Source organism: Pelecanus crispus, chromosome 3 (assembly GCF_030463565.1).
Source record: "Pelecanus crispus isolate bPelCri1 chromosome 3, bPelCri1.pri, whole genome shotgun sequence".
NCBI classification, from domain to species: Eukaryota; Metazoa; Chordata; class Aves; order Pelecaniformes; family Pelecanidae; genus Pelecanus; species Pelecanus crispus.
In genome coordinates this window covers 124834716-124854515 of record NC_134645.1, presented here as the reverse complement: position 1 = coordinate 124854515, position 19800 = coordinate 124834716, and the positions used below count along the sequence as shown (strand labels likewise).

At 44.2% G+C, this 19800-nt stretch overlaps 1 protein-coding gene across 1 annotated transcript; it reads left to right on the top strand.

Moving 5' to 3' along the window:
* The first annotated feature begins 14551 nt into the window (after positions 1-14551).
* On the top strand, positions 14552-19574 carry MRPL19 (mitochondrial ribosomal protein L19). The gene is made up of 6 exons (XM_075707882.1): positions 14552-14621; positions 14852-14963; positions 16666-16784; positions 17313-17447; positions 18304-18485; positions 19251-19574. Exons 1-6 carry the CDS (start codon positions 14552-14554, stop codon positions 19464-19466), a joined length of 834 nt encoding a protein of 277 aa, XP_075563997.1. The 3' UTR covers positions 19467-19574.
* The last annotated feature ends 226 nt before the right edge of the window (positions 19575-19800 follow it).

Here is a 19800-nt window from a genome sequence, read left to right as displayed (position 1 = left end):
AGGCATGAGATAAGCACACCCATTGCCAGATTATGAGCCAAAGCTCCTTATCAGCAGGACAAAGAAACAACAGGGCCCCTGGAAATTTATCAGCACTCTGGAAAAGGGAAGCACTATTTGCTGAAAAGAGCCCACCCTGTTAGCAGGTGTTGATTTTACTGATTAAAGGGTAATTAGGTTTGGCTGACTCAATATATGGGGAAGAAAAAAACTCTGGTGACAAAGGGTTTAAGGCTAAACATGGGAAGTGTGCCTGAGCAGCCCTTTAGGTTATTGTTAATAAAGTCAAACCAGAGGGGAGGAAGTTAACATCAGTGTTATGTGAGGGCTTTGTTTTTAAGCAAGTTTACAAAGATGCCTTCCAAAAGGAAAGCAGAAAGCAGCTCTTGCTAAAATAAAAAAAAAATAATAAAAAAAAAAAAAGAAAGATATATCAGCCTTTGAGAAACAGACAGTTCAGTTAAAGCCCATCTCCATAATGCCCTTATTCCTTAGGGCATGTGGGAATATCAGCTGTGTGTTTCAAACGGAAAGAGGCCACCTGTCCCAACTGCAGCACAGACAAAGGATGGTCTCTCTGTCATGGACAGTCTCATGGGGTGAACATGAATCAAGGGGTCACCAATATGGATCTTTATTTTTAGGAGTAACAGCCCGTGAAATCCAGCCATGCCTTCAAATATGTCTCCTGGATATAGGCAATAATGCATATGACGATACACAATCTCTTGGATCCCTTGTCCCCAAAGCCACCCAGAAGTGAAATAGGCCAGTACTGATTGCAGTTCATCATTACATCTTAGCTTGGAGGAATGATTATTTGGTCTCTTTCTCTCCACAGAGTAACTATGGAGAATGAGTGCTTTTCTTTAGATACAGCATTTGGGCATACTTAAAAACACTTCTCCCTCTAGAAGACACGGAGCCTTGTGTCTGAGCTGGATTTTAGTACCTTCCTGATCGTGGCAAAAAGCGTACAGGGCCTATGTGCCCAGCTTAAGAAGCAAAGTCCATAGCACCTAGTTACATGCACAGAGCCTAGGCCTGAGGTCAGCACCTCTCAGCTTCCCCCGCCGTAACCGGTGCTGTAGCCACTCAGCACTGAGACCCAGGCACAAAACCCAGTCCCACCCTCTGGGGTACTTCTCCAGCCAGAGCTAAGCCATGAGTTAGGCACCTGAATCCCAGCATGGCTTTAGTTCAGGATGCTTAACAACTGTACCCCAGTCCTGCTTTTTGACTATGATACTTAAGTGCATTGTTCTTTCCCCCCCCATACTCCTCTCTCTTGCAGATCCTCTCCTTCTCCTGCTATACATAAACCTGTAATATCTGAAACATGCATGCAAATTCCCAAAGTACTTTAAAAGCAGTCAACTGCAACTGGGGAAACTGAGGCACTTAAAAGTGAAGCAATTTGTCATCCAATTTTGTCACCCCAACATCACCCAGTTTATAAATGGTAATCAGTAATGGACCCAGTTAGGATGATTCCCAGTTTAATGCTGTATGTGCTGATCTTGCTTCCTTCTAGGGCTGTTTTTGGTAACGCTTTCCTATTTTTCACTGACCCTGCACCACCAACCTCTGCCATGCTGACTAAACCACCAACAGCTTGAAGAAGAACTGATCAGCAGAAGAGCCAGACCAGGATTAGCTTTCAGCTAGAGAACCATATGTAGGGTTGAAGCCATGTTTGGTTACACAGTCACAAGCAGGTTTATTTGTACAAATGTGCTAGGACTAGTCTTGCTTTCTGAACCCTAGTAACCTTACTTACTTCTTACTGTGTTTTCTGTAAGGTCTCAAAGCACTCTCCAAAAGACCACCATTGCATTCTGCCATCTCACACATGGACAAAGCAGTCATATGTTTGAGGTCACTACTTTTTCAAGGTCAGCCAGGGGGAACTGCCAGAGATGAGAAAAGACTAAATACTTGTAATCTTTAAGTCCAGTTAGAGCTCTTTCCACTTGGCCACATTGCCTCCTTGTAAACAAACGTAAATTAATGACAAAGTATACATGCATTTATACCTGTAGAAATACATCTAAAATGGGTGGACAGAGTTCAAATATAAAACAGCTAAGCTTCCCAGTATAGTACAGCTCTTTGTTCTTTTTTTATTTTTTTTATTTTTCCCCTAAGAGTGTCTTATGGAAACAGATGGGGTTACTCATGGAAGTAAGCACTGTTTGCTTTCATCAGTTTGAAGGCACAGGACTTCACATAATGCAGTTTTGCAATACTACACCAAGTATCTCACAAGTAAAATCCTTCCCTGTCTCCACATTCAATGTTAAACAACAGCTGTGCAGAATATTCAAACTGATAAGCCTTTGAAGTTTTCACATTTTGTGTCACTCAATCACTCCAGTTTACAAAACAAATATAAAAGCTGGGGGACTTTGCTCATATTGGGATAGGTTTGGAGTGGGGTGTTGCTTTAACATAATTCTGTGTAGAGCAAAGGCCTCAAGTGATGCACTTATCTCACTAAAACATTGGGAAATGTTGTACACAGTGATGCAAAATCCTCCAATGCATGAAAATGTCAAAAATAAAATATTTGGAGACTACAAAGTGATCCACAACAAAGCAGAAAACTTTTTCCTCATGTCTGCATCAAGTAATTGATGTTGAAACCTCTCTCAGCTGGCATTCTCCTTAGCATAGTGATGTCATGTTTCACTTCCCATAAAGTCACAACCTTTCATTTTTGTTACTTTTCCCTCCAAACTCATTAACAGTTGGACTTGATGATCTTAAAGGTCTTTTCCAACCTAAGCGATTCTATGATTCTTTGATTCTATATTAGAGGATACTGTACAGTCTGGTGCTTTATCTGGAACCAACATATCCAATTGGGTTTAGTTGGTGCTTTGTGTCCAGGATGTTCTTGGGTTAATCACTGTACTAGAACTACAGGGATTTGGAGTTATCTACATACTTCATCTATGTACTCCACTGTGAGTCACATAAGGATTTCAAGAGACAAGGATTTCAAGGATCAGAGTTCCTCAGTTGTGAATTGGATCCTTCTTTTTCCCTGTGTTTCATGTGTCCTGCCTGTTTGGATGTTGTTCCCTGAGATTTTTTGCTATGTGGGCATATAGCACCCAGCTGAGATCCTGAAGTTCACAGAGACCTTCAGGACTTGCATTGTCTTCTTATATCTGTAATGTGAAACTATTCTCCCACTTGACACGACTCATGAGTCTTCTCCTAACAGTTTTCCTGGGAAGATTTCTCCATCAGTTGGATGATGGTACGTACTGGCTTTTTTTCGCCACTGCTATCTTTCCTTTAGTATATTCTATAGCTCTCTAGGAGTGCTTGTTAGATAAGAGGCTGAATTTTACCCCTTAAAATACCTATCTCTGACCCAGGTGGTCTTTGCTTTGAAGAGCAGAGACATCCCAGCTGGTTCAATGTGAGCAGCAGTATGTTTTTTCTATTATCTCACCTACGGTAAACCAAGGGAGAATTGTCTCTATGCTGCTACATAGGTCTGAGTCACTTCAGGTTCCAGACCCCTTTTAATCTTGATCTCCACTATGTTTTCCCCTTTTGTTTCCTGTTTTACTACTAACCCTCACAGATAACTTACACCGTCATTCATTTCCACAGGAACTAGAATTCTTCCTCAGATTTACTTGTCTGGAAGTTCTCTGCTTGTCCTGTGGAAGAAACATGCAATGATGCAATTTGATACAAACTGGGAATTATCTCAACATTCATCCTCAAACTGATACTTAAAATGATACCACAGGCACCTATCCCAAACCTCACGAGTACTGTGGACTCCACCTTGAGGGCATGCAAGTGCAGTAGCATGAAGGACCACAAGAGAGTCCTTCAGCACTCCCCCAGATCCTCCGGTCCCTCATAGGCACACATCCTCTACACGCAATCACACACCATCCTTATTGCAACTACTGTTATAACTTACATTGGACACTTACATTGGGAAAGCCATTTTTGTTGCCAGAGACCTTCTTTCCCACAAAACTGATTGTTTCCAAGCATAGTCATGTAGCCTTCGCATAACATCCATGTCTATAGCAATAAACTGAACCAAGCAAGTCTCTGGGACACACTGCAACTCACCTGGTTACAGTTACCTGTTGGACTCGTCCTTGGCACACTTTTGACCCAGGCCACCTGGCATCCAGACAATTCCTGAGCATGGCTGGGGAGTCAGCAGGGACTTTGGCCATTCCCAACAGGCAGGAAGGGATCCTGCTTTGGAGTTTGATAGCATGAACATAGCCAGATGATGTGTGCTAAAAGACCCACCAGTATTTCAGAAGTTCTTAATGGCCATGGTGAAGACACGTGGCATGGGCTAAGAACTGAATAAATAACCTAACCCTGGACCCAGGGCAGACTGGTACTGTCTGCCAGTGCTACAGCATCCTCTCCATCTTGCTACCTAGGCAAGCCTGATTAGAGCTGTCCAGGAATCACAGTGCATCCTGCAGTCCCACCTCCAGACTCCAGCACAGCTACAGCCCAGGCTGCTACCTGCCGTGCTCCCACCTATTTACAGCAGTCAGCAGGATAGACTGTTCCTATCGGGGCATTCAGCATAGACTGTGCTCAAGTTTGAGCTGGTGAAGTCAATGAAAAAAATCTTGTTGGCTTCCCTTGTTCAGGGCCAGGACTGTCTTCTCCTGTGGGAGTAAACCAACAACATATCTCTCAAAGTCCCTCCCATTCTCACATCTTTTTGATCATGGATGGATTTGAACAATTCTAAATTGCAGGAAAGCAATTTCACAGAACTTTCTAATGTTCTCTTTGTTAAAGGACAGGTCTAATGGAAGGCAGAGCTGAAGAACCTGTGAGGAGCATAGAGTGAGCAAATCTCTTTCCAGCATAACTTGGACAGATCAGCTTTTGCCTCAGGCTTATCATTGCCTAGGGGCACAGGCTATTTCCCTCATTTTTGTACAGACAGAAAATTACACAAAAAAACCCTCTGGTTCACAGATCACAAAATGGTAAGAAATCAAAGGGAATCTGAGGAAAGGCCTTTCTGCTGAATGGGTAAAATTAATCCCAAGTGTAATTTCACTGGCATCAGTGCAAATTCAACAATGGACTAGGTCTGCCATTTGGAAGAACAGGTTTATGTTCTCCTTTCACATGTGCTTAAAAATACATTGTCTTTTCCTTTTTTTAATCTTTTCTATTTGAAAGGACTGTTTCAAGAGTAACTGTATGCTTCCACATGCATTTAAGTACCCAGGACAATAATATCACCAGTTATTTGTTTTACAATGGTCTCAAGAGACTATCCAGTGACAAAGTCCAGGTGTGCTGGGCATTGCAGACAGTGCTGGACTATGTCATCTAGAACAGCCTAAGGAACGTACAATGGCATTGAAGTTCAAGCCATCCAAACCTTTGCACTCTGTAGCCACAAACTAGCATCAGGGAACTCCAGTTAACTTGCTTCTAGGGCAAGAGACACTTCCCACTGCAGAAAGCTCATACTGAAATGTTACTGCATTCATTGTCTCTGGGCACCTGACTTGAAGACACATTGCTGACACCTAATGCAGTAATGTTACTTACTGGATCAGCTACAAAGAATACAGAGGAAGGAAGGAGACTATACAGTGGCTTACAAGAGATTTGCAAATGTCCAAGTTCACCAGGCTCGGCGCTGTCTGGACTGACAGCAGTGGTACGTGCAGAGCTGTGTATGTATGCTAATCATTAGCTTAGTGGTTGCAAGCAATCGGGAACTGCATAAGACTAGTATAAAAGATGGCATTTCTATACACAAGTAACTTGCCTCAGAAACACCTCAGCTGAGGTACAAAGAGACTAGAGCCCACCCAGCTTCCAACCCCTTTTTGATTTTTGCTGGACCAGCCCTTTGCGATAGATTGACAAACCAGCATCACCCTCCCAGCCTTCCCCTGCCCGCCACGCCGGTGCTTGTTCTCCACCCTGTTCTGCAGTTATCGCCTGGGTGCTATTTCATGCACAGCCCTTCCCTAGTCATTCTCAACATGAGATGATGTTGTCCATGGAGAATCTTTTCTAGTTATTACTACACTGCTGATAATTTCTTGCTACACTTGCCAACCCCATCTTGGACATACATAACTAGCCAAACCACCTTCTTTCCTGCAGTGACAGGTAAAACAATTTATTTGCAGCTCACTGAATCTACCCTGACATAGCACACCAGCTAGCCTCCACATAAACCTCCCTCTGCAAAATGTACCTTCTGACATTAAAGGAAAAGCAGCTGTGTTCATTAAAAGGAGTCCCAGTCCTAAATGCTGATTTAAGGCAGTTTGGTTTTCACCAAAAGAAGATTGCCACAGGCGGTGTTATGAATACCTAGGAGAGTTGAGGGCTTCTTCAGCTGGTGTAGGAAGACATTGGCCATAGCTGCTACTGCTTCTGTGGAGGAGGAGGCAGAAATACAAAGCTTGTAAAGCCCAGTTCCTAGGTGAAAGCCCTGCTGTGAACCCAGGGGAAGCTAAGTGAGACATAAAACGAAGCAGCAGTTTCTCTCTCCCACCTATCTTCATGCAATAATACTGCACAAAGTTGAACCAGTGTAGTGGAAAATAATGTTATGATTTCTAAAGGGTTTTTTTCAAAACAAAGGATATTGGATCATTTTCTCCTCAGTTTAGTCACTGTTCGCACAGTAGTAAAGAGCAGAAGTTGGCTTGCTTTGTTTAAAATAATGAGAAGCTGTGACTGAGCAATTTGATCATAAATTTTTCTCTTGCTTTTTCTCCTGCATGAGCAGGTTGTGATAGTAAGTATAATTTACTATGACAAACCACTAGCATTAATGCATTAATCAAGAAAAACAAATGGTCCCCCTTTGAAATCTCCTGCCCACCTAGAGAGAGTAATGGGGTTATAAATGGAGAAAGAACAAATATTGACTCTATGAAATGTAAAGGTACCTGGGAGTTCACCCATCAGTCTTTAGATTACACTTGCCTTTCAAGATGAATGGGATTTCTTTCATAATCCATTTTGATTATTTTTTTAAGCATCTTAGGAAACAGGATGGGGACATTCAACCCAGTGCTCTCTTTTGGTTTTCAACCTGTTCCAGACTGTTTCTGAAGGACAGTACCTCCAATTTCTGGAATGAGCTAGACACTCCCAACCCAAGAGCTGTCTTTCAGTTTGACATAAGTACTGAAGGAGCTGCCTGGACTGGTCAATGAGTTACTTGTTTGATGGTGTTTCTGGTGCAGCTTTCTATAAGATGGCTCCAGAGACTCACCCTCCATCACTTACACTATGGAAGCTCAGGGACACAGACACCCCTTGGCATCTGGACCTGTACAGGATTCAAGAGGATCCAATAATTTACTGCCTAAGGGAAAGGCCTCTGGCACCATTTATTGAACTTAATCTTAGTTTGTCACACACTCTTCATACCCCTCCAAACTCATGATGTCTCACTCATTTACCTCTGAAGCAATGCTATACGTGTCTTCTACACAGACTATTGGAGTCTACTTTAGATGAATGTCAACATTGGCTTCCACATTAGATCCAATTCCTCTTAAAAATGTCTTACTGAATCAGAAAATTAGGAGAATCGAGTGTTTCATGAGTGCTGAGATAAGCCAGTGTTGCTGTCCTTTCTGTAACCTGTAAGGGTGCCAGGCATCTCATAGGGAACTCAATACTGAGTGTGGACACAACCAAGAGCCAAAACTCCAAGAGAAGCTGCAAAGCCAGTCACATCTTAAATTCTTGATGATCTGAAAACACCACAGATTCCAAGAGGAATTTAAAGACACTTCTGGCTCTGGTCATAGGACCAGTATTTACTGAGGCACTGGCAAAGCTGCCAACAGACCAGTTCATATTTCATGTATCACCTACACACTGATAGAAATCATCGGCACCTGTTTTTTTTCCTCTCCCATAATAGTTATACAATAACAATTTATCCTTCAGGGCTGGAACGCAACACAGGGAAAAGAGAAACAGAAGAAAATAGGTGTGCATGAACACACTGGTGATGTACCATGAAAGCCATGCCCATTGCAAGAGGCACTCCAGGAGCCTTGGGCTCAGGGAAGCAGATGTGATCACTTTTCCAGCAACTGCGCACAAAGTGGAGAACATGCAGTTGGTCTGGCATGATAACCGCGCGTGGCTCCAACAGGATGTACGCTCTAAAACAACTGAGGCCTGGGGGTGTTTTGACAGAAAGAGCTGAAGATTTTCCAGTCCATCGCTTCTCCAAGCTCAGTGCTAGGACGCTGTGTCTGAAGAACAGTTCTCCCTCTCCTCTTTGCTTGCTCTACAGTAAGGTAAAAAATGTAATTGTGGATGCTTGATGACCACCTTAATGAACAGCTGTTCAAGCCAGAAGGGTCTGGCACCTTAGGTTATTTTAAGCAACATTTTGGGATATCTCCAATTATTAAGTTTCAGCAAGGGCAATGCAGCTTAAGCTAAGCAACAACTCATGTCTCATTAAAGGGAAGCTTCCAGAAAGACTACAGCTGCCATCAGATTGTTTAAATATTCTAATAAAATCCACCATACTCAAACCTTTCCAGAGTAGTTTATAGAGCTGTTTTGATACCTGGGATAAACAGGACACAGAGCAATCCAGGCATTGACTTGTGCCCATGCTGACATGGTTTTGCAAGAGAGTCTGAAGGATTCAGGTACTCCTGGACTGTGTGATACACATGGGCCCTCTGTGAAGGGAACTATGTCTGCTCCACCAGCCACTGGTAAGGCTACAGCAACTATGAATGACTTGACAGCTGTTCTGTAAAGCACACAATTTAGCTAGGACAAAAGCAGACTCTGGGCTACTTTTCTCAGGAAGACGTCACCATGCAAGCCATGGAGCTGTGGAACTGCTCCACACCATGGAGTCTGTCCTCATCCTTCCAGTTAGCTTCCTTGGGCCTCCATTCCTCCACTGGAAAAGCAGCTCAGGAGACCCTTGGAAGTGTGTTGGTAACAGCGGCATCTCCTAACAATAAGGAGCAATTGAATGCTTGAGAGGATTCACCCCATAGACATTCGTCCTCCCACTCTGACATTTGGGTGACACCTCTGTGAGCAGGGATCACTTCCAGGCTCTGTACCTGGTGTTACAACTGTACAAACCAATGAAACACAGACGAGAGACGCATTTGTGCCACACTGTTGCATAAACATCAGGGGAAGGAGCTTCACTCCTGAGGTAACAAATGCCAAAGTAAGGTTTTAAAAACAAATTACCAAAAGCACTATTTCCACTTTCAAATCCAACTGAAACCAAACTGTGCCAAGCCTTGAGGTCTGTATTGAGCCAGTGCTCATTCCCATCCATGAAGGAGATGACCACAAGGGTTTTCTGCACATGCAGAGAGGATGAGGTGGGGAAGGCCCTCCATGGGCCAGCCCCACTTCTTTTGGAATCTGGGGATATCCAACTGCCTCTTCTCAACCCTGAAGGCACAACCGACCACATCTCCAGAGCAGCTCATCCCCTTGTAGACATCTCTTTCTGTTTAGAGACATAGTAACAACAACAGCAGGTGTTACCACCTTTTGCTGTGCTTCCTCTAGAAAGACACCCAAGTTCCCTTGGGCAACATGAAAATTCACTCCCTTCCTCACAACCCCCCCAACACTCCACAGACAGCTGTGTTGGGGCTGCTGCAAGGTGGCCTCAGGTGTTTAGAAGAAACCTCTGTGATTTCAGACCACAAGACAGCCTGTTTCAGAAGGCTTTATTGACAGCCCTCATGCCAGTGCTGCAGAGATCAATGCACATATCTATGCCGGGACTGAAGCACCACGTCCCTGGCCTCATGGGGACATGAGTGGGTTAAATCCAGACAGCATATGTTAGATGCAGGTAGGCAGGTCAGCTCAAGCCAGGAAGCAGCCTGCCCATGTTCACACAACTCAGAGTAGGAGTCCTGCCCCAGTGCTGCTAACAAGTTTTGGGGTTTCTTAACTCATGCTCAGTGTCATACAAACCCAGATGTTTGTAGCTGTCTCTGAACTCATTCCGAGCCAACACCAGTACAGCCTGTTGGGCATCTCCACATCAGAAATGTATACCCCTTCCCTATCTGGCCAAAAGCAGCATATGGTCTGAGGTCTGTTCTTTGGGCTTTGCTTACAACAAAGTTGAGCTAAAGCACAGAAAACAAAAATGAGTGGCTCAGAGTCACAAAGAAAGGGTGGAGCAAAACACAAGACAGGTCTCCTTCATCTCAGGGTAGTCCCTAAACATCTGCCTTTTTTCCACTAATGAGCAGAACCATCATTCGGTAGCATCTTTCGCAAGGAAGTGTGTTTCTACATAAGTCCAAGAGGGATCAGTTATACTGGTGACCTGAGAGAGAATATATTGTCTTTATCTGCAAGGACACAAATGTCAGGGGAGGAAGACAGGTCACTGAAACACCTATGCCAAAAGAGATTTGGTTTTGAAACAGGCTGGAGGTGGGAGCTTGCCCAGCTGGATAACTGACTGAACCCAACCTCTCAATGCAATGTTGTGGCCTAAAGGGCTACCTCAGTACTGGATATAAACGCAGTTGAAGACTGTGAGCTATCGTTATCTCCACATTTGGGATGACTCTTAGCACTACTGAACTGTCGTGTTCAGTTTTGAAACAAACAGTTCAAGAAGGGTGTTGAACTACTGGAAGAGACTTCAAAGGCAGTAACATGAAGGATGACATTTAAAGGAAGACCTTGGCCCCACCTTACTTCCATAGATGAGAGGGGATCAGGCTAAGCACTATTTATTTTCTACCTGTCTGGGTTTTCTTCCCAAGGAAACTCAGATGCTCAGACAGGGGATTGCAGTGCATTTTGGTAGGAACAGAAAAGAGCTGCAGGGCACAGCATCCCTAGATTGAGTCACAGCTGCCTAGGCATTGTGGAAACACACCTACAGTGTGCTCCATGGGACATCCCTGCTCCTCCAGGGTAGATTCGGCCAAAACTTCTAATCAAAAATAACTTAAAGACTGACTTGACCATGACTACATGAGAAGATGACACATACTTGGTAATAGGGGGCTGTAATTCAAGCTGGACAAGCGGTCACAAATAAATTTTGTATGGTAGCAGTAAAGAACCACAGGTGAGCTTCCCCAGGACCTGACAGGGGGAACTAGAAATATGCTTAACTCAAACAGAGTTAATTCACAGAAGTCCCAAAGTCTGTTTAATCTTTGCCAGATCACCTGAGTACAGTGGTGCCTTTATGAATGTGATCCTACTCCTAGAAGCATTTTACAGAAATTATTAACTCACGTGATTATGAAGTGATCCATATTTTCATAAATTTTCTTATATAGGTAAGAAAAGTAGGAAGGTAGCCCTTCCTCTACTCTATCTGACCTGCTTAGTGAAGAAACTCAAGCTGAGGCCATTGTACCTGCATTTCAAACTCAAGAAACCTGTCCCTGAAGACAGAGATCTAAGAACAGGGTGTCCATCACGAGTAAGAAGCTCACACAGTACCTAAAGGTACCTAAGGGAACAGCTGTCTGCAAGTCAACCTTGATAACCTGCACTTGTGCTCTTTAAAAATGGAAAGCTGGGGCACACCTGACTGGCTTAGCCAAGCAAATCAGTGGTGCCTTGATGTCAGGGTGCCACAACAGGCCACACAGGAACGAGACACAGGGTGCAGGGTCCTGTAGGGAACCTCAGGTGAAGTGACTTGGGAATCCCTGAGCTGGATGCAGTACCAGGCTGTCGAGATGGTCTTGTTAGGCTGCCATCAACAATGGTCAGCTAAGAAGTTAGAAATGGCTCCCTTACACCGAAACATCCAATTCTCTTCTTTAAAGACAGTTGTGAGCCACAAATCTGCAGTTTTCCAAGTCATAACCCACACATCTCCTTACAGCTGTTTTGGCATCTCCTCAATCACCATTAAGTTATTGGAATTACCCCTCTGAGGGTGGATATGCTCTGTTCCTCACCCCTCTGAGATATACTTTTCTGACTTTTTAATAGTGCTTAGATAGTGACAAGAACTTAAAAAAAGAATAATCCTGAGAAGGAATCTTCGCTTCAAGTGGCATGCTCAGTGTTGGTGGAAATATTTTTGTATTTTAAGGGTCAGAGTGCCCTCTTCTGTCCCATCTGTGTCTGATTATTAACTTCTGTGTTAGATCAGCAGATTATCAAGAAATACTGTGACTTGTCTTCTGCACACCCTATCATCTTCTAAACAACAGCTAAGAAACCAAACAGCTGATCACAAACTAGAAAACAGCTCTCATTAATGTGGGGGCTCAGGCAGGCTACAAAGTCAGCTGCCACCAGTAAAAGGGGCTGGGGGAACATCACAGGCAACATGATCAATTTAATTAGTTGATGAGGTCAGGCACATTTTGAAGTGAATCTCTGCAAATTTTAAATAGTGGGGTGTTATTTAAGAGGTCCACACTCTTCATTTAAACTTTGCCTCTCTCCTGCCTGTGTAGCTGCTAATTGAATCCAGACTGCTACTGACACTTGAGGAAACCTGTCTGAAACAAGCATATTAAAAGTAACTCAATAATACCAATGTATGTAATCATTTCTAAATTAACCATGGGGAAATCACTGGGACTGCAGGTTATCTGAATTATGGACAGAGCTAACAATGGCCCAGAAAAATTCATTAGCAGAGGCTTTCTATCATGAAAACACACAGGAGCGTGTTTCTGGAAACCATATAACCACTTTTGTGCAGCAAAGCCAGCATTAACAAACGTGGTGGACCTCCTCAATGTCCCAAGGAGCTGCCATGAGCGTGCCTGCACCGCGCTCCCACCGCTGCTGCAGAGCCCAAGCTCTGGCTTTGCGACCCAGCGCCACGGCACCCGCCCCTCTCCCCTTCCACGGGCGCTTTAGGGCCGGGGGTGCTCTCTGGTCCTCCTTTTGGGTCTTTCTCCCCCACCCAAAACCCGCTCGAGGGATGGGGGTGAAAGGAGCCACTTTGTTTCATAGAATCACAGAATCATTTAGGTTGGAAAAGACCTTTAAGATCATCCAGTCCAACCATTAACCTACACTACCAAGTCCACTCTAAGCCAATCAAGGGTAGACTAGACTAAACCATGTCCCAAAGTGCCACATCTACCCGTTTTTTGAACACTTCCAGGGATGGGGACTCCACCACCTCTCTGGGCAGCCTGTTCCAATGCTTGACTACCCTTTCCATAAAGAAATTTTTCCTAATTTCCAGCCTAAACCTCCCCTGGTGCAGCTTAAGCCCATTTCCTCTCGTCCTATCACTAACTACTTGGGAGAAGAGACCAACCCCCACCTCACTACAACCTCCTTTCAGGTAGCTGTAGAGAGCGATAAGGTCTCCCCTCAGCCTCCTCTTCTCCAGGCTAAACAACCCCAGTTCCCTCAGCCGCTCCTCATAAGGCCTGTGCTCCAGACCCTTCACCAGCTTCGTTACCCTTCTCTGAACACGCTCCAGCACCTCAATGTCTTTCTCGTAGTGAGGGGCCCAACACTGGACACAGTATTCCAGGTGCGGCCTCACCAGTGCCGAGTACAGGGGGACAATCACCTCCCTGCTCCTGCTGGCCACACTATTCCTGACACAAGCCAGGATGCTGTTGGCCTTCTGGGCCACCTGGGCACACTGCTGGCTCATGTTCAGCCGCTGTCAGCCAACACCCCCAGGTCCTTTTCTGCCAGGCAGCTTTCCAGCCACTCTTCCCCAAGCCTGTAGCACTGCATGGGGTTTCCTCCCGCCCTTGAAGGGATGCCTGGCTCCAGCACCAACCCGCTGCCCTCGCCGCCACCCTGCGAGCAGGCAGCCGCAGCGGCCCTGTGCCATTTGGGGGGGCCACTCGCGGCAGGGACCAGCTGGGGAAGGGTCTGGAGCACAGGCCTCATGAGGAGCGGCTGAGGGAACTGGGGTTGTTTAGCCTGGAGAAGAGGAGGCTGAGGGGAGACCTTATCGCTCTCTACAGCTACCTGAAAGGAGGTTGTAGTGAGGTGGGGGTTGGTCTCTTCTCCCAAGTAGCTAGCGACAGGACGAGAGGAAATGGGCTCAAGCTGTGCCAGGGGAGGTTTAGGTTCGAAATTAGGAAAAATTTCTTTATGGAAAGGGTAGTCAAGCATTGGAACAGGCTGCCCAGAGAGGTGGTGGAGTCCCCATCCCTGGAAGTGTTCAAAAAACGGGTAGATGTGGCACTTTGGGACATGGTTTAGTCTAGTCTACCCTTGATTGGCTTAGAGTGGACTTGGTAGTGTAGGTTAATGGTTGGACTGGATGATCTTAAAGGTCTTTTCCAACCGAAACGATTCTATGATTCTGTGGCCCCACGGACCCTCAGGTATGACCTGGGCCGCCCCGCCGCCAGCTTTTGGTGTGGGAAAACCCCAGAGGAGCCGAAGCCGGCGCGGCCCCGGGCCCTGCGCCTCCCCGCAGCCACGGGAGGGCAGCGCCAGAAGCCGCGGCTCCGCCTCGCGCTCGGGGCCGGTTTGGCCGCCGCGGGTTGCCGTAGTGGCGCTGCGCGCATGCGCGGGCGAGCCGGAAGCGGCCGCAGTCGCCATGGCAGCCGCCTGCGGAAGGCTGCTGTCCCGGACCGCTGCCGCAGGCCTCGCCGCCGCCCGGCCCGGCAGTGAGCACCGTCCGTGCCCCTGTCCCCCGCCTGCCTGGTGCCCTCTTCCTGCCCGCGGCCTGCCCCTGCCCCTCGGCGCGCCCCGGCGTGCTTGCCCAGAGAGCGGGGTCGGGCGCGGTGCCCTCGGTGCCCCGGGCCTGCTTTGCGGGAGTGGGATCTGGAACTGCGGGACTGTTGGGGGGAGTTCGACTTGAAAACGCGGGCTTTTTAAAATTATTTTATTTTTACAGGGTGTTTTTCTTGCTCGGGGTATCGAATTAACAGCGATGGAAAGCCAGAAAAATTTCAGCCGCCTCCAAAGCCCGTCATTGTTGACAAGCAGAAGCAGAGAGAGGAGAGGAGGTAGGGTGTCCTGGTGCACTTGTGTTCAGGTCTGCGGGCAGGCTGGGAATTGTGTGAGCACCTCCTTAAAGCTCTAAGGCATTATTACACAAAAAGCACTTGCAAAGTTCTAGCAAAGACCATTTATGTTGAAATGTGTTTAAAGCACCTTAAAATACTGTGTTCTGGAGTTCCTGAAAGCAGTGAAACATGGAAAAAAGGTATAGCAGTGAACACTTTTGCAAATTGGGCGTTAATGCGTGAGGTTCTGTCTGTTAAAGGCATGCATCTTCAGTATGCCACAAGGTGACAGGGCACGGGTCCTGTGTCTACCTTTGCCTTAGACCTTCAGGTCAGCTGTGAGCACATAACTGTTTGTGAAATGGAGCTGATGTCAGCAGTGGTAACCTTCATGAGACGTCTCTTGTTCTGAGTGTTTTTGTTGTCACCTCAACCCATTTGCATTGCTTTAAATGATGGGGTGGTTAAAACTGCAGTGCTGTGTCTGGAAGGAGAGTGGTAGTACTGTGTTGTTCATCTGCCCTCAATCCACCCCAAAAGAAAAAAACCATAGCACATAGGCAGCCTAGGAATGGGGAAGGTATTAAAAATTAGACTACAAAAATTTCCACTCTTGTCTTTGGATTTCTTAACGGAAGTATCTTTAAGAAGTGAAGAGTCTACCCGACTCCTCTAAAAAAGGCAGTGTGTGATGTGGCAGCTGGGCAGAACAGAGAGTTACACTTAAACGACGTTTCATTCTCCTGAGATTGTGCAACTTCGAAGATTATGAGTAGGCTCGATGTTGTTTAGGGTCTGTGTGGCTGCCCATAGGCAGCAGCACCAACCAGAACCTCTGTGCTGCCGTGCACATTGCCCTGCGCTCCTCCCTCAGCCCCCGTACAGTTTGTAAGGCAGGTGTTTGTCCTCCTTGTGTGTGTTGGGCACTTCTCTCCTGGCCAGATCTAGGACTTTTAAGATATGTCTGTACTAGTGAATTAAACGTGTCAAGCTTCATCCTCTAGCTCTGAGGCCAAGCGGTCTTACCATCCAAAGCAGAGTGACCACATCCAAATGGTCTGGTGGAAATGGTCCTCAGCCCAGGCCAGTACCGTGTCAGGAGGTGTGCCTTCAACTCAGCAGTCAGACAACTGAGTTAACAGGGCATGAGGAAATTCCTTGGCATGGCTTAATTTATTGGAGCAGAAAATAGTTTTAAGAGTCCCTTTAAGCTTCTCTAACACAAAAGAACATTTATATGGTGTCTCCTGTAGGCTTTGTTTGGCTGTTTCTAAAAACTGGTACTGGAACTGATTGTTCCTTATCTGTTACTATAAAGTCATCAAATACTAGGTGTTCTGTCACATGGGTTACAATTAAACCATGAAATAACCTGTTCCTAAGCTGTGACAGCAGTAATGAAACTGTCCTCTTTCAGTTGGCTCCTCCGAGACCAACATCTATTTATTTTTTTGAAAAAAAAATTGTTTAAAAGAACAAAACAAAACAAAAAAAACAACAAACCCCACAAAAAACCTTTTGGATAACAAAAAAAAAAATTGTAACTTCATGAACTGCAGTTCATATCTCTGAAAAGGCAGCTGGTATTGGTGGCTAACAGGTGGTAATTTTTTAATTTTTATGTCAAATATTTGGACTTCTCTAGTGCTTTTTATGCAAATGCTTTTGTTTTATACTTACAGAAGTTTGGATTTTCTTACAGGTTCTTGAGCCCTGAATTTATACCTCCCAGAGGGAGAACAGATCCTCTTAAATTCTATATAGAAAGAAAAGATATGATACAGAGACGAAAAGTCTTCAACATCCCAGAGTTCTATGTTGGTCAGTAACAGAACTTTCATAGTTTTATCAATATTGTTCATTGGGTGGGATAGTAAAAAGGGTGGTTGGATGTTGTAGAATATCACAGACCATCACAGTATCAGGTGTGTTACATGAACTAGTGTGTGTTTCTATGCTTACTACTTTGTCTTTTAATTTCATACTTGTATCCAGTTTCCATTAAAAATGTAATACTAATGTGTTTGTTACATTTTTTTAAAATCCTGGCACTTTAGCATATGGTTTACCAGTAAAGCTCAAGAAAGGAAAATACATTAAATTATTGGTATTCAATTTGCATAACGAAGAGTAAAAGATAAAGGTGAAGGTTTAAAGTTGAAGCAGCTTCATAGTTAACCTGCAGAATCACTTTAACATACATTAATCCAGGACATGTTGGAAGTTTATTCCATTTTTGGCAGTTTTTAGTGGAAAATAAAACATGCACTTTGTGGCTCTTTCCTCACATTTTGGTATGTGTTTACTTGAACAGTCTACAGGTTTTTTGGTTTTTTGTTTGTTTGGCAGGCAGCGTACTTGCTGTTACTACTGCAGATCCCTATGCCAATGAAAAAACCAACCGGTTTGTAGGCATCTGCATTCAAAGAGGAGGAAAAGGACTTGGTGCTACCTTTGTCCTTCGGAATGTTATAGAAGACCAAGGTGGGTTTTTAACTGTGGTAATTATGCTAGAAAAGGTAAGCAAAAAATGTTGAAGTTGTATGTGAAGACATAGCTGGTGTAGAAATTTAGTCTGCGGACAGGATGGCAACAGATTAAAGTGAAATCGTGAGCCTACCTACTCAGGGATACTGCAGGTTTAAAACTGTATACACAGAGATGTTGTTGTGCTATATATTTGAAGGCATGGAACTGCTTAGTAATTTTTTGTCTATATGCTTAGTGATTTTTAGATGTGTATTCTTGGGAGACTGAATGTGATCCGCTACGGTTGTGCTTATCTTTGAGCCTGGGCAGTCTACTGTTAGCCATGTAAATACCAGCCCAGTTTTGAGCGCTGTGTAGTTGCATGAACCGAGGCCGCATCCGTGAACTGTTTAACAAGCCACAGATTAGCAGAGTTTTATAATAGGTTCATATTCTGGTTTATGACAAAATGGGGGGAAGATGCAAATACTGATGTTCTGTGAGCAAATAAGAAAGGGGTGGATGTCTCTTTATATACGCTACACATACAGCGAGATAGATGGTAACAACCATTGAAACCAAAAGGGAGTAAAGTTTAAAACCCAAGCTCATCTTCCTTAAATTGAAGCCATTCAATGTCCCTTAAGCCATTGTTATCAAAGACTTGACTTACAGAAGAAATCTGCATTTGCCTGTGTAGACACAATGCACGTGTACAATCACGTGCCCACAGCACTGTATACTGTAGTTCTCTGATAAGTAAAAAGCAGTTCTTGAATAATACAGGAATGTATAACACTGAAGAAATACTAATTTGGCATTAGTCTTTCTAATGAATTTGGTTCATTAAACCAGACTTTCTCTCTCTAAGGTGTTGAAGTATGTTATGAACTATACAATCCTCGAATCCAGGCGATCGAGGTTCTTAAGCTAGAAAAGAGGCTGGATGACAACCTGATGTACCTGCGAGATGCCCTCCCTGAATATAGCACTTTTGATATGAATATGAAACCTGTGTCTCGTTTAGACCACGAAGAAATTCCTGTAAACAAGGTAGGGGATGCATGGTTCAGAGGGAAAGTGGAGGATAATTTAGGTAACTTTAATCTCTGACTGATATCCTGGAAGGCTGTTAAACAGCTCTCCATTGCATTAGTTACCAGGGTGACAAAAGTACACAAAATAAGGCAAGTCTTTATGCCATTTCTGTAGTGAAAGAATGTTGAGAATGTAAATATCTACCATTCTCAGTAGTTAATTTTTAAGACATGCAAGGAGTAGCAGCCTCCACCTGCCTCTATGTAACACTGTGCAGAAGGGAAAGCTTTTCTTACAGAAATGTTATTGTTGCTACTGAGTTGGGAGTGGTAGGTAAGATTGGAAGAGTCAGCTAAAACCACATCTCGGAGAAGATCCAGAAACCAGCAGACCCTGTCAGGGAGGGCTGTCTGGTAACTCACAGTGAACATTCCTCCCTTTCCCTGTCATGCTGCTTTTCCTTAATAAGGAACAGGAGTAGAAATACAGAAGATCAGTTAACTTCACTTTATCTGTCAATTTAAGGACTGTGTAATAAATCAAGACTGTTAATTAAAAAGTTTCACAAGATACTGTGACAACAGTCATATAGACACAAAAAATTCCTTTTCTCTTAACAGTGTAAAGTAGTACTTCCTTAATATACTGACAAATTGGTCTGTTTTCTCTTATTTTCCTTCTGTTAGAGCAACAGTTATCTCACCTTTTGCTAAGCTCACAATCAAAAAAAAAAAACCCAAAAGGTATTAAGTAACGGGAATTTTAAATCTTTCACCCTAGCTGCAGGTACGAATGAAACCTAAACCATGGTCAAAACGGTGGGAAAGGCCAAAATACAATGTAAAAGGAATAAAGTTTGAGCTACCTGAAAAAAAAATGAAAGAAGCACAGAAGTGGAGCCAGCCGTGGCTAGAATTTGATATGCTGCGAGAATATGATACTTCAAAAATAGAGGAGAAAATTTGGAAAGAAGTGAGTGAAGAGCTTAAAAAATAATGGGTTTTGCAGTCTAGGAATTACTGAGAGAATTAGTATTTACTTTGAATTTACTGTATGAATTATCACTTGCCAAGTTTTGTATATATACACATAGGCAAAACACACAATAAAGTGAACCTTTCCAGAAAAATTCAACGTGTACAAAATTTTGTTGTTGAACACTAACCTTCTGTTCATGAAAACAGCCACTCCTTTTTCTGAGGAGCATAAGGTTACGTTCACCTCTGCTCCAGAAACAAGAAGCCTCCTTTTTTAAATTACAGTTAAAAAGAAGGGTTTGTATCACTCATTCGGGTTAGTTGTGTTGTCATTTCCAGATACTTCTGTGACT